At 56.8% G+C, this 14,597-nt stretch overlaps 1 protein-coding gene across 1 annotated transcript; it reads right to left on the bottom strand.

The window, feature by feature from the left end:
* Positions 1–937: 937 nt before the first annotated feature.
* On the bottom strand, positions 938–10,407 carry PNMA8B (PNMA family member 8B). The gene is given in 10 exon segments (XM_065898285.1): positions 938–1,170; positions 1,173–1,393; positions 1,395–1,726; positions 1,728–1,807; positions 1,810–1,882; positions 1,885–2,040; positions 2,043–2,696; positions 2,698–2,850; positions 2,964–3,331; positions 10,308–10,407. Coding segments are annotated over 10 exon segments (2,370 nt in total).
* Positions 10,408–14,597: the final 4,190 nt, after the last annotated feature.

Genomic DNA, 14,597 nt, shown 5'->3' with positions numbered 1-14,597 from the left:
GGGGTGGGGGACAGCTGGCGGGACGTGCAGGGGGAGCCACAGGCCCGTGAAGGAGCACCGCCTGGTACTGCAGAGAAAATCCAACACTCTGTATGTGAATTGCCCCAAACTGAAAATGTTGCAAATAATTCCCACTCTTTGAAAACACCGTGCAGGTTGAGTGACAGATTCGGTGTCTGGGCACCAGCAGGTGGCTTTGGCCTTGAGGAGCTGGTGCATTTGTACCAGCTACACTTCAGATGGGCAGGGCAGGTGTGGGTCTCTCTCTCTCTCTTCCTTCTCCTCCTTCCTTGGTCCTGGTCGCCAGAGCCCCGCCCCTCCCTTTCCCTCCCTCACCTCTTTTCCCCTCCCCCAGGAGCAACCCCTCTGCCTCTCAGGCTTCTCTTCCTGGAATCATCTCCTCCCCCAGCAGGGAGGTTCAGCCTTCCTGACTGAAGGCTCAGCTACATCCTGACACCCCCGCGCGGCTGGGTGGCCGAGCCTCCATCACAGAGCCCGGCCCCCATCAGATTGGGGTGGAGGACAGGGGCACAGAGACGCTGGCCAGAAGCATGAGTCTGGAAGGGATCGGGCTCTACGAACAGCCAGAAAGAACTCACTGGCACTGCTGGCCTCCCCCGGTGCCCGGTGTCCACGGACACGCTCACCCCTGCGCTAACGCGGAAGACCCAAAGACAATCCCGCTCGGGGGGCCCTGAGACCCCGTCCCATCACCTAGGGCTGCTGCGTCCGCGGGCGCCCGTTACACTCTTCCTTCTTCCCTTGGGCTCGCTCGCGCCACCTGCAAAGGAGGGACTGAAAGAACAGGGGCGTGAGCGGTGGGCGGGCGCGCACTTTAGAGCTCAGTGCCCACGGTGCAGCGGTTGCCGCCTCCGCGGCGGGGAGGGCCGAGGGGCGGAGCTGGGGCCCCACCGGCAGCTGCAGCCTTGCCGTGGCCTTAGCCGCACTTGGGGGGCAGCCTCTTGCCCCGACCAGCCTTCTTCCCACGCGTGGACTTGGAGCCGGCGGGCGGCCGAGCCCTGGGCTGGCCGCCCTTGGCCTGTGCCCCAGCGCCCGCGCGCCCCTTCCTGCTCTTGCTTCCTGCCGCCTCGTCCTGGGCTTCCGTCTCGGGAGGGATGCCCAGCCCGCCGGGGCCTACGCCTCCCCCTCGGGTTTTGCGGGTCCCCGACGGGGCGGGAGACCCTGCCCAGCCCGCCCGATCCGGGGCCCTAAAGGCCGGCGGGCCCGCTTGGCCCCGGGCTTCCTGGACGCGCGGTCCTCGGGCTCCGACTCCTCGCTCTCCACGTGCTCCGACTCCCTGTTCCCCCGGGCCGCCCGCAGCGCCAAGACCTCCCCCAGGTTGCCTTTGGCGCATCTGAACCTCCCGCTCTGCCAGGCCTTTTCCTTTTCTTCCTATCACCTCAGCCATGTCCTGGGCATCCAGGAGCACCGCTGGCTCCAGGAGGCCGCCCTCATCTTCCTCGTCCTCGCCCCAGCCCCCCAGCGGGCCACCGGGAGCCTTCTTCCCTTTGCAGGTGGTCCGAGGCTCAGCCACGGTGGAGATGCATCCCAGCAAGTGAGCGCCGTCTTCGGACTTCCTCAGGACCACGGCGTCCACCTGGCGGCCTGCCTCCTCCACCTTCACTCGGGTTCCGGAAGTGTCCTTGGCCATGATGGACAAGACCTCGGGCAGCTCAGCTTTCTTGTCGCTCCAGCCCAGAAACTCGATCACAGAAGCAATTTTCAAACATCTCGTCGCAGGCGGAGTGGCCCGCGGGGTCTGTACAAGGCACAATGGCCACAAACTCGGGAATGTTCACCCCCCTCTTTCTTGATCCCCGTTTTCCTGAGACTCGCTTTGGGAGGCGTCGCTGCCAATGGTCTCCTCGTCCGACGTGTCTCCCCCCTGCGAGTAAGTAGGGCCACTAAGTCTGGAATTTCGCTCCGGTCTTCTTTGATGTTCAGGCTGATCGACTCAGCCCCAGGGGGATTGTTCTCCATCTTCCTCTTCTTGGCTTTGTCCGTCACCGTTGCCAGGGCCAAGAACTCGCCGGGACCGTTCCATCATCTCCTTCCTTCTGGAGGGCCCACTTCCTAACAGGCTCCTTCGCGGCGGGCTGGAGGGTGGCGTACAGCGCGCTCTGTTCGCCATCCCCGCTCAAGTCCTCCTTGCCCATCTCATCGATCGTGATACCCAGGCTCTAGTCGGGAGAGTCTTGGAACTCCCGCTCCCCGACGTGGATGGCCGCCCTCCACGACGCTCTTCTGGCCCACCTGCTGCCTCTGGTTCTGTTTCTGTGACCCCGACGGCCCCTCCTACCATCTTTGGCTGCACCAGGAGGGGGGCCAGCCTCCCTGACCCCTGGCTCCGACTCCAGAGCCAGGGTCTCCGAAGCGGGAGGGGTGGGCGTGTCCCCGGGGGCCCTGGCCACTGTGGCCTGTGTGGGCCTTTTATCCAACAGCAAGCGTTTCATCTGCCTCAGGACTCTCGTGCCCTCCGCGCTGTCCTTGCACAGAACCCTCCAGTCGCCGTCCTTGCCCGGGATCTCCTCGGGGATGGCACCGTGATTAATGCCCTTCACAAACTCCATCAGGGAGGCCTTGGCCTTCTCGTCCCTCACGGCCCGCGTGTTCCGCAGCCTGAACTTGCCCAGGGGCAGCAAGGCCGGCTTCAGGACGGCTTCGATGGCTGTCTGCTCCAGGTCCTCCGGGATGCCCGGTGACCAGCAGGGCCCTGTGCACGTCCACGGCCAGCCCCCTGCACCAGTCCCCCAAAAGGCTCATGGCCACGGTGCCGCCGCTGGCGCTGACAGCGAAGCAGGAGGGAGCCCAAGGCCGACGTGGGCTGCGGTCCCCTGTGCAAATGCCACTCTGGAACAGCGCCACAGGGCTTGGAGCTCAGGTTCAGGTGAATGTGGCAAGGCTCGGGCTCCAGCTGCCCCTGGGCGGCTGACGTAGCGTCCTTTCCCGAGGTCCCTGCTCACAGGGGTCCTAGCATCCACGGGAAGCTTACGAGTCAAACCCAGGGGTGCCACCGGCCCGGCCCCTCCGCCCTTTGTTCCTGACAGAGGCTGAGTGACACCGCGGCGCCCGGGACAGGTGCTGGAGAGGGCGACGCCGTGCGCCCCCGGAGCGGCGCGGGGAGGGGCGCCACGCTCGCCTGCCTGTGGTCGGGCCTGGCCTTGCACCCTCTGCTCAATCTCAGCAGTTCCGGGCGACGGGTCTGCTCCGCCCTGCGCCTGCGCACACGGGCTAGCCCCGCCTCCCAGCTGCACCCCATCTCCATGGCAACACTGCGGGCTGGAGCAGGGGTCGGAGTTGGTGGGGTCTGAGGAGCCGGCTCTGGACGAGCCTGAGGAACAGAAGACTCAGGGGGTGGGATCACCATTAGTGATGAGCCCCAAAAGGCCATATTCACAGGGGGTGAAACAGCAGTCAGGAGGACCCGAGCTCCTTCAGGGGATAGAGGCCTCTTTTCCGTAGAGGACCGGCTTCCTGCAGGGTTGCAATTCCCCTCCACAGTGTAGGTGGAGTTCAGGATAGAGAGACGTAAATCAAGGGCTATGGGGGAAAAAAAGTGGTGGGGGGAATTCCCTGGCGGTCCAGTGGTTAGGACTTCGTGCTTCCACGGCAGGGGTCAAAGGTTCGATCCCTGGTCCGGGAACTAAGATCCCACAAGCGGCGCGGCGCGGACAAAGAAAAAACAACAAAAAAGCCTATGGCCTCCCACGGTGGAACCAGGACTCACTCAGAGTTTTCAGGCCTCACTCAGTGGGGACGGGCTTCAATAAGGGTACACAGGCCTCAGCTGTGAGGTGCGGGCATCATTTGGGGTCCACAGCTCTCGCTGATGGGGTACGGGCCTCGTTCAATGAGGCCTCGCTCTCGCAGATGTTTCTGTAGCCATAACGATGCGCGTGCAATCCACCGTGTGTTTTTGTACACAGTTTCTGTACGTGTATGATCCTCAGTGAGATCAGACGTGAATTCTGCAAGAAGGCATTTCTGCTGACTGGGTCCACAGGCTGGGACAGGTGAATATCATAGCTACTCTAAATACACATCTGCATCACCGTCCTTTATAAACCCCCCCCACCCACAACTCTGTGTAAATCAGGCGCTGTGGTCCAGCTCTTGAGTTTCTACTGCCGCTCGCTGCCCTCGCAGTGACTCTGGGAAGATCCCTGGGCTTCTCTACGCCTCGGTTTGCTCCTCTATGAAATGGCGATAACCATTAACCCTACCTCATAGGATCCTTAGGGGGATTAAAGGTGATGATCCATGAAAGTCCCTGGAACAGAGGTTGGCCCAGAGTTGGTGCTCCATGAAAGATAACTATGGGACTTCTTTCTTGAGAACGTATGATGTAATCATTTAACATAAATATATTAATTAATTTAATTGTTAAATAAATAAGTATATAAATAAAGAAGAAACCCAAACACTTCCTTTTTTTTTAACGTAAGAAGAGTTTATTGCAAGGTTACCATGGAAACTGGGCCTAGGGCAAACCAAACGGCTTTCTTACTCTCTTACCCACGCCCTTGCAGCTCTTATTTTCCCTGCTTTCCTCTTTTCCTTTCGCCCTCCTGGTCCCCAAATGGATGTTATCCTTCTCTCTGGAGCAGCGTTGTCCGACAGAAATATAATGCGAGCCCCTAAGGCAAGCCACATGCAAAATGTTAAGTTTGCTAACGTCCACCTTCAACAAATACGAAACAGGTGAGGGCTTCCCTGGTGGCGCAGTGGTTGAGAGTCCGCCTGCTGATGCAGGGGACACGGGTTTGTGCCCCGGTCCGGGAGGATTCCACATGCCGCGGAGCGGCTGGGCCCGTGAGCCATGGCCGCTGAGCCTGCGCATCCGGAGCCTGTGCTCCACAAAGGGAGTGGTCACAACAGTAAGAGGCCCACGTACCGCAAAACAAATAAATAAATAAATAATAAAATTAAATTAAAAACAGGTGAAATGAATTTTAAGAATAGATTTCGGGCTTCCCTGGTGGCGCAGTGGTTGAGAGTCCGCCTGCCGATGCAGGGGACATGGGTTTGTGCCCCGGTCCGGGAAGATCCCATATGCCGCGGAGTGACTGGGCCCGTGAGCCATGGCCACTGAGCCTGCGCGTCCGGAGCCTGTGCTCCGCAACGGGAGAGGCCACAACAGTGAGAGGCCCACGTATCGAAAAAAAAAAAAAAGGAATAGATTTCATTTTTTATATAAATTTGTTTGTTTATTTTTGGCTGTGTTGGGTCTTTGTTGCTGTGTGCGGGCTTTCTCTAGTTGCGGCGCCACAGACTCAGTTGCTCTGTGGTATGTGGGATCTTTCTGGACCAGGGTTCGAACATGTGTCCACTGCATTGGCAGACAGATTCTTAACCACTGCGCCACCAGGGAAGTCCTGGCTACAAGTTCTTTGACCGCCATCTGGAAGCGGCGTCCGCATACCCTTTTCTTGAATCTGAATCTAGACATGCTGTGACTGCCTCGACAAGTATGGCAGAAGTGATGCTATGTGTCTCCCAAGGCCAGTTATAAAAGCCTTTTGCCCACTTCTCTTGGAATATTTGCTCTCAAGACCCCCCTCCCAGGACATTCCTGCTTGAAACTTAACCTCCATGCTGTGAGGAAGCCCAACTCACACGGAGAGACCAATGGAGGTGCTCAAGTCAACATCTCCAGCTAAGCCCAGTTTTCAAGTCATCCCAGACCAGGCACCAGACATGACGATGAAGCTTCCAAATGATTCCAGACCTTAGCCATTGGAGTCACCCCAGCTAAGGCACCAGACGTTGTGGAACTGAAAAAAAGCCATTCCCCATTATTCCCTTTCATTATGCTGACCTACAGACTCCATGAACACAATAAAACATTTTTGTTTTCTGCCAGTGAGTTTAGGGTGGTTTGTTATGCAGCAAAAATAACCAGCACACACCCATCCCATCCTTACTGCTTTGGATAGGTAACTAACCTCTCCGTGCCTCCATTTACGTCCCTGAAAATGGGGATCACGTTCTCTTAGCGTCGTCAGGAAGATAGGAGAGGTTGTGGCGTGCGCGTGCCCAGCGAACCCCCGTAGCACTCAGCAAGTCCTACTGAGGTTATGAATCAGCGGCCGGTCACTTCCAGATCACCCACAACTGACCATGACCGCAATGGGGGCAGCTTGCGTAGAGACCACTGCGAGCCCCAAGACCGTGTACCGTCCCTATCCCGGTGCCTCGGGCCCCTAATGATCTGCCCCAGCTCACCCTGGCCTCTCCCCGTCCCTCGCTCCTCCGCACCCAGTTTTCCCCTGCCCCCAGAGTTTGCGGAGACGGCAAGGAAAGGGTCCGCTCACAGACCCTGGAGTCACACGGACGTGACTTGAGTCAAGCCAGATCGCCTGGGTTCAGATTCCATCTCTGTGTGACTCTGACGAGTCATCTGCCTTCTCTGAATCTGTAAAATGAGCACAGTAAGAGCACCTAAACTTGCATTGAAATCATCAGAGCGCATGTATTAAGAGATATATAAATAACAGCTATTGTTGTTCTTGCTGTTAGTGTTGAACCCCAGCACCCCACTTCAGAGCTGAATCAACTTAAGCAAATTATTTCGCCCGCGCCCTTGAACGCTGGGGAAGCGCCTTCGCAGGTGCGTCTTTAAGTCGCGGCCCTGGAGCGCCGCCTGGTGGTCAATACGGGCGCCGCAGAACTTCATCTACTGCGCGCGGAGCACCCCCCACTATTCCCTCCCCGCGGTTCTGGGACCTGGTACATCCCTGAGAGGGGGAAGAGTGTTGAGGGAGGGGGGTCCCAGGTTCGGGCATCGGATCTATCTCCCCGCTCTCCCAAACTGAAGGGGCTGGTGTTGGAGGTTTGCTAGATTCAAGGTGTAGCATCAGGCTCGTGTCAGCCCGCACCACAATCACATTAACACACACAAAACACACACTGGCTCACACACACTCACTTGCATTCACACAAGGTGATATTGACACACACTTGGACTGAGCTACTCTATTCCCTCCTACACACACACACACAATTCGCACATAACCAGAGACATACACAGAAACCCGTTCATTGACACCCCGAGACTCGCCCCACCTACATCCACAGAGAGACACACACAGCCCTAACAAATGAAACACACAGATACACTACACATGCCTCAGCCCGAAACACCCACATCCTCATCTCTAACACGTGAACAAACCCACCAACTCCACAAGGAGACCGCCAGAGAGCATGCAGGGACCAAGCGACGCCTCACCCTTCGCCCACTCTCGCCCCGCTTTTGGAGCCGGGAAGGTTGTTCCTGCCCATGAAGGGACGGACCCCGCCCGGAGGGACCCGCCAGATTCTCCTTCAGGCTCACCAAGGCCAACCGAACCTGCCCTGGGGCGCAGGGAGCTTGGACCTGCAGGCTGAGGGGGTGCCGCCGCCACCCGGAGCTCTGTGTGTGGACACTGGCCTGGAGACTTGGGCCAGGTCCGTGGGTGTGTGTCGGGGAGCTGCCATCAGACTGCCAGACTTGGGAAGACTCCGAGGGAGGGCGAGAGTCTGATCCAGCCCCACTCCCGCCCTTCCCATTCATCCTCCACGTGACATAACAAACTTGACCCTGTCTCTCCTCTCCTCTAAACCTCTCTATGGCTCCCCAGTGCCCTCGGGAGAAAGCACAGGCTCCTCGCCTTGTCCTATGAGGCTCTGCATACTGCGGTCCCGCCCTCCTCCCGGGTCTCTTTCCAACCTAAAGTATCCGGCTTCCGGGTTAAGCTCTAATCAGGAGTGTCCTCTGACAGGCACCCCTCCGCCCACACACACACTAGGCTGTGAATCCCGGGAGGGCAGGGCCTGGGCTGTCACAGTCACCACTGGGTCTCCAGATAGGTGGAAGCAGGTTCTGGGGGGATGTGTGTGGAAGGAAGGAAAGACGACAGGGAGAATGGAACGGAGGGAGAGAGGGAAGAAAGATCTTTAAAATTTAAACCTTTGGTCCATCTTTCTTCTCTGAGCCACGTCTCCCTGTGCCCACCAGAGGACGCTCTGACCCAGCAAATCCCTAAAGCAGCCACTCAGCCCGCTCTTCGTACCAAAAGGTATTACGATACTGAAGAGGATTAATACCAATAACTGCTACTGAAAGCCCTACTGCACCCCAGGACGTGCGCTAAACCCTCCACGTGCCTAAGCCAACACAGCAGCTTAAAGTATCGTGCAAAGGAGGAAAGTGAGGCTCAGAGATGTTGTTTAACTCTCTCAGCGTCACACAGCACCTAAACTGCAGAGAAGCTTCCCACTCTGACCTTGGAGACCCAACCGCCCTTTGCTCCTTGGCCACATCCCTAGTGTAACCAACTCACAATTCCCCGTGGACCTGGCCTTGCCTCTTCCCCCACTCGGCCACACCTCACTCCCCTCAACTCTTCAGGTCTCCTGTCCTCCATCCAGCCACTGGGGTCTTCATATACCAACCCCCTCGAAAACACTTCTTCCGTACTTCACAGAGGGTCACCTCCTCCCTTCAGACTCAGCTCAGTGTCACCTGTTTCGGGAAGCTGGCCCCAATCCAGAATCAGCTGCAGCTCTTCCGACCCACCTCCCCTGAGAATGCAGGCGTTTCCCTCCTAGCACTCGCTTCCGCTTCCGCTTCTGCTCCTGAGCTCCAGGAGGCAGAGCCTGCCTCAGTCATCACTGCTCCCGGCGACCTGCACAGGTGGGTCCCAGGACAGCCACTAGAGAAACACTGAATGAATGAGTGAATGAAGTCTCTGGGCGGGAATGACTTCAGTGAGCACCTGAAAGGGTGAATGCTCTTCCCCAACCAGTGTTCCAGAGATTCGACAACAGACACCCCCAGCCAAGGAGAGGGCCCCATACTCCCTTTCAGGCCCTCCCCTATCCAGGTACAGTGAGTCTCACTACTGCCCTTCCTCCCCTGGGGACAGAATCTCCTGCTTTCCAGCCCAGTATCCACCCCCCCACACTCCCACCCCCGTCTCCTAAGTGATTTGCCTCCATTTCTCCTTGTGGCATCCCCTCCCTCATGTGGAGGGAGCCAGGTGGTTCCTGTGGGAATCACTAACCCTCACCCACCACTCCCCGAAGCCTGGCCAATCAAAGCACTCACTCCCTCTCCAGTCACTGTGATTGGTGCAGGGGCAGGCACATGACCCAGCTGATCCAATGGGAGCTGGTCCAGAGTCTGGTTGAATAAATGAATGAAGGGACCCTGGAACCAGCCATGACTGAAGCTAAGACAACCCGGACTTTATAGTAACGTGAGCCAATGAATTCCCTTTTCTGCTTAATCCAGGACAACTTCGGTTTCTGCACTTGGAATTCAAAGTGTCCTGTGTAATTTGTTCCCCCTAAAGCATTCTCCAAGCCTCCAAGAAGGAGGGGCACAGGGGCCCCTCAGTACCCTGCCAGACATTACCTCTGGCTCGAAGTGCTGGAGCAGGACTTGAGGGGACCAGGGAAGGGTCTTCCTGACTTCTCAGACCTGGCACCGTCACCTGCCATAGGCTCCTGAGGCTTTTTGCCTCATTCCTGGGGCCCCAGGTCTCATGCCAACAGGGAACCATAAAGGCAGTCTTGCTGCTCTGGAAGAATCCCAATGGCAGGAAAGTTCTCGGTCAGCGTTTGCTGGATGGGTCCACGCTTGCGCAGACTGGCAGCTCAGCCATCAGATGGGCTGAGGAGAAAGGAATCTGATTTTATCTCTAATAGTTTGCCCAGATGGAAGGAGGGAATGAACGAACGTCATTACCTGGGGCTCATCCTGCAGCCTGGGGCCTGGGTCACCACCACAGTGTGTCCAGGTCCCAAGTGAGAGGGAGGGGGAAGGGGAGGGGAGGGGAGGGGAGAGGAGGGGGGGGAGAGGAGGGGGAGGGGGAGGGGAGGGGAGGGGAGGGGAGGGGGAGGGGAGGGGAGGGGGAGGGGAGGGGAGGGGGAGGGGAGAGGAGGGGGAGGGGGAGGGGAGGGAGGGGAGGGGAGGGGGAGGGGAGGGGGAGGGGAGAGAGGGGAGGGGGAGGGGAGGGGGAGGGGAGAGAGGGGAGGGGGAGGGGAGGGGAGGGGAGGGGGAGGGGAGGGGAGGGGAGGGGAGGGGAGGGGAGGGGAGGGGAAGGGAGGGGAAGGGAGGGGAGGGACAGGCCCTAAGGCTTGAAGGGGCAGTTCTGGAGGTAGCACTTGGGGTGTTAATGCGGCAGATACTGAGATATCATTCAAGTGGCCCCCTGGGGGTCACTATGATATGATGATTTGCAGTGGCCACAGGCCCATCCCACGAGTAGGCCTTGCCCTCTGAGCACCCCGCCTGCTCTGATCTACAGAGAAGGTCCCACCGCGGTCCTGGTAGCTGTGGCTGCCCGGAGGGCTGTGAAACCCGGACAGCAGTCGTGCCCCTGAACCAGGCCTGGCCCACTGCTCGGGCTCAGCCTCCATCTCACACAGCCACCAACCAGGGGCCCTTGCCCCACCGGGACACAGACCTGCCACTTGCACTCCCATCCCCAGCCTCAGCTTCAGTCCAGACCCCGCCTCCTGGCCCTAGCCATCAAACTCACTCCAGACCCCGAGTAACCCCGAGTGAGGGCTGATCACCCCCCATTAAGGCCTGGTCCTCCTGAGACTTGATCCGCCAGTGAGCGGGACTGAGTTTTCTGTGTGAGGCCTGCCCAGTGAAACTAAAAGGCGAATATTCTCATTTTCATTGGGTTCCTCAAAACAAATGCTCAGACCCTGGCAACAGCCTAAAAGCGGTTGTCATGGAACCGGCAGTAGCCCGTGGGGGAAGGAGAGGTGCCAGTGCCCAGGAGCCAAAGCCTGCTGCCCACTCTGATGTAGATGCGAAAAAACTGGCAGGACGAAGGGGACGAAGGAGGAAGTGTGTCACACTTGGCTGGAGTGGGAGGGAGAGTAGTGATCCGTCACCCAGGAGGCCCATACTGATGCAGGGCGCTGGCTGTGGACGTGCACAGGGCCCTGCTGGTCACCAGCATCCCGGAGGACCTGGAACAGGCGCCATCGAAGCCGTCCTGCAGCCAGCCTTCTCGCGCCAGGGCACGTTCAGGTTGAGGAACACGAGGGACGTGAGGGAGGAGAAGGCCAAGGCCACCTTCATGGAGTTTGTGGCAGACGTTAATCACGGTGCCATCCCCAGGGGGATCCCGGGCAAGAACAGCGTCTGGAGGGTTCTGTGCAAGGACACGAGAGTTCTGAGGCAGATGAAACTGTCCTGAGGCAGCTTGCTGCTGCATGAAAGGCTCCCACAGGCCGCAGTGGCCAGGGCCCCCGGGGGACTCATCTGCCAATTCAGAGACCCAGGCCCCGTTCCAGGTGCAGCCAGCAAGGCTAGCAAGGGCAGTGCGGGTGGGGGTGGGGTCTCAGAAATAGAGTCAGAGACACAAAGAGGGGCCGAGGAGGACTGCCATTTACCTCTGCAAAAAAGGAGCTGAAGGATTCTTCCATCAGAGCCTGGGCATCGAGATCGCAGATGTGGAAGAGGAGGACTTGGGCAGGGATAAATGGCAATGCCAGTGCGCTCTACACAACACTCCAAACGGCTGCAAGGAAGCCGTGCAGAGAGGCGTGGATAAGGCAGACAGTCAGTCTCCATGGAGTTCTTGGCCCTGGCGACCGTTTTGGACAAAGCCAAGAAGAAAGTGACAGAGAAAGAGCCCCCGATGTGATCAGCTTGAGCATGACAGAAGCCAGGAGCATGAGGGACACACCTGATAAAGTGCTCAAGGGCAGTGATGCTTCAGGAGGGGGGTCTGAGGGCTGAGGCAACTAGGTCACCCAGAAGGGCATAGAGAACCCCGAGTTCTAGACATCATGGCCTACAGGATTTCATCAGACATCAAAACCTGCAGGGAGACGTTGAAAATCGCTTCTGTGATCGAGTCGCTGGGCTGGAGCGAAAAGAAAGACAAAAAAGCTGCCCTGCCCGAGGTCTTGTCCGTCATGGCCAAGGACACTTCCGGAACCCGAGTGAAGGTGGAGGAGGCAGGCCGCCAGGTGGACGCCGTGGTCCTGAGGAAGGCCAAAGATGGTGCTCACTTGCTGGGATGCATCAAGGAAGCTCTGTCTGACACCTGAATAAAATCCAGTTTTTGTTAGGAAGAAAGAGGGGCAGGGATAGCTTTGTGGATAGGCAGTAAACAGTATTTCATACATGTTCTGGTTATCTATTGCTGTATAACAAACTGCCCCAAAACTTCATGCCTTAAATCAACACATATTTTGCACACATTCATCTCTTCTTCATGCGGCATTGGCTAGGGATACCTCTGCTGAGAGCTAAGGATCCTCTTCTAAGATGCTTCACCCCTTTGGCTGGCAAGTTTGGGCTGACTGTCACCAAGAAAACTATTCCTAATCGATACACATACCATGGAATGTGCTATACAAGTGCTTCCCACGCCTGATCTCACGGAATCTGTGCAGCACCCCTATAACGGAGTTACCATGATTTCCATTTTAATGAGGCCCAGAGAAGTTTAGAGCCTTCTGCATCATCACACAAAGGGTGCGTGTCAGAGCTGGGCTCTTTGAACCCAAACCTTCTGGGTTCCAGAGCCTCTTCCATTAAGCTCAGTAATTCCCAGCTCTCTCGATGCACTCTGCCTCTTCCTGCCCCCTCCAGAAATCACGTGACAATGAAAGCGGGGCAGAGTGTGGTTGCTATAGAAACAGCTCCGAATCCACTCTGGTTTATAAAATCGAGGCGCATCCCGTGCTGACTTGTACTGGGTTAGCACAGGTTACCTATGACCTGCTGGAGACACGCGGTGGGTGGCGGGGGCGTGTGGGGCTGCTTCTGATTGACTCACTGCTTACGAGTCACTGCTGTGACTGTAGGTGTCGCTGTAACAAATACCCCGACATCTCAGCGGCTCGCGGCAGCAAAGGTTTGTTTCTCATGCGTGTTGTTACACATCTGTGCAGTGGGCTGTGGATATTCCCCATTCTAGAAGCCTAAGGGGCAGCCCTCATTTGGGTGTCTTCTTCTGATGCTGGCAGGTCAATGGCCAAACCTGCAGCGTCTGTCACAGCTTCCGCTGGTATCGGGCACTCAGCACATCCCCTCACAACTGGACCCAGGCAAATCACAAGCCGCCTTGATTCTTTGGAGTCGCCAGCTACTTGGCAACAATCAGGAATGTGTACCCTCCATAGAGGATCGGTGAACGAATGGAACCATAGAATAATCTAACCCTCCACCGTCACACAGCAAAGGCAAAATCTCTTCCCGTGGGGCTTTTGAGCTCTTGTCTCCTGCACTAGGCTGTGTACTTGTCTGTCAGGTTTGGGGATCAGACTGTCCTCAGCTGAGCCCCTCGCTGCCCTGAGCCTCAACGTCCTCATCTGTAAAATTCAGCCTCGGGTGTTCTTGTGAGGTTGGGCTGTGATCGTTCATGAAAAGCATTCAGTACAGCCCAGGGCGCGAGATAAACCTAAGCCTTGGCTATGAGGGTGTTAGGAGCCGGAGGCTGGGATGATGCATGGGTTTGGAGCGCCTTCTGCTGGAAGAAGACATAACAGCAGGGCTGCCCAGGCCGGGGACCACTCTGCATCTCAGAACCTCATCTGTAACCATGACCTAACGATGATGCCAACATCGTGAGATTGCTTGAGGACTGATGGTGTTAATGTATGTAAAATTACTAGAGTAATGTGATGAATTAAAGGTAAGTGCAAATTCTTTATCCTTCTCCCCACCTGGAGGTGAAGTTTATTAGAATGAAGTGGTAGTCACATTGAGGCTGCCTGCTTCTTCTTACTGACTTTTGGAACACCTGCTCTCGGGAAACTGTCAGAAGACTCAGCCACCAAGTTTTGGGAAGGCCGAGCCACATGGAGAGGCTGTGGGTAGACCCTGCAGTTGAGAATCCCAGCTGAGGCACTAAGAGTTTTTTCCCTAGGGCTTCCCTGGTGGCGCAGTGGTTGAGAGTCCGCCTGCCGATGCAGGGGACACGGGTTCGTGCCCCGGTCCGGGAAGATCCCACATGCCGCGGAGCGGCTGCGCCCATGAGCCATGGCCGCTGAGCCTGCGCGTCCGGAGCCTGTGCTCCGCAACGGGAGAGGCCACAACAGTGAGAGGCCCGCGTACAGCAAAAAAAAAAAAAAAAAAAAAAAAGAGTTTGTTCCCTAAACTACACTATACCATTTGATGGAGGGTAAAGAACCCCACCCAAAACAAATCCTTTGTAGCAGAAGATTTAGATCTAATGGCTGAGGGAAACACGACATATTTGTAATTTGGGCTTACTATGCCCCCAGGAAAGTAAGCAAATCCAGAAGCCTTTTGGGACTGTTCAAAGAAGGACTTCCCAAGAGTATAGGAGGAATGTATAGCTGATTAATAGAACAGTTTCCTGTTTTCCAGCAGGAAACTTGGGTATATATGCATGGTGATGAATCACATCTTCTGGTGAAATTTTTTTAATCTTTTTTTTTTTGTGTCTGGCTGCATACAGCACGTGGGGTCTCAGTTCCCTGACCAGGAATCAAACCCGTGCCCCCTGCAGTGGAATCACAGAGTCCTAATCACTGGACCGCCAGGGAATTCTTGGAATTTTTTTTTTTTTTTTTTTTTTTTTTTTTTTGGTGGTACACGGGCCTCTCACTGT

Source organism: Phocoena phocoena, chromosome 20 (genome assembly GCF_963924675.1).
Source record: "Phocoena phocoena chromosome 20, mPhoPho1.1, whole genome shotgun sequence".
Lineage (NCBI taxonomy): Eukaryota > Metazoa > Chordata > Mammalia > Artiodactyla > Phocoenidae > Phocoena > Phocoena phocoena.
The sequence above is the reverse complement of the archived record's forward strand: the minus strand, read 5'-3'. Positions and strand labels throughout refer to the sequence as shown.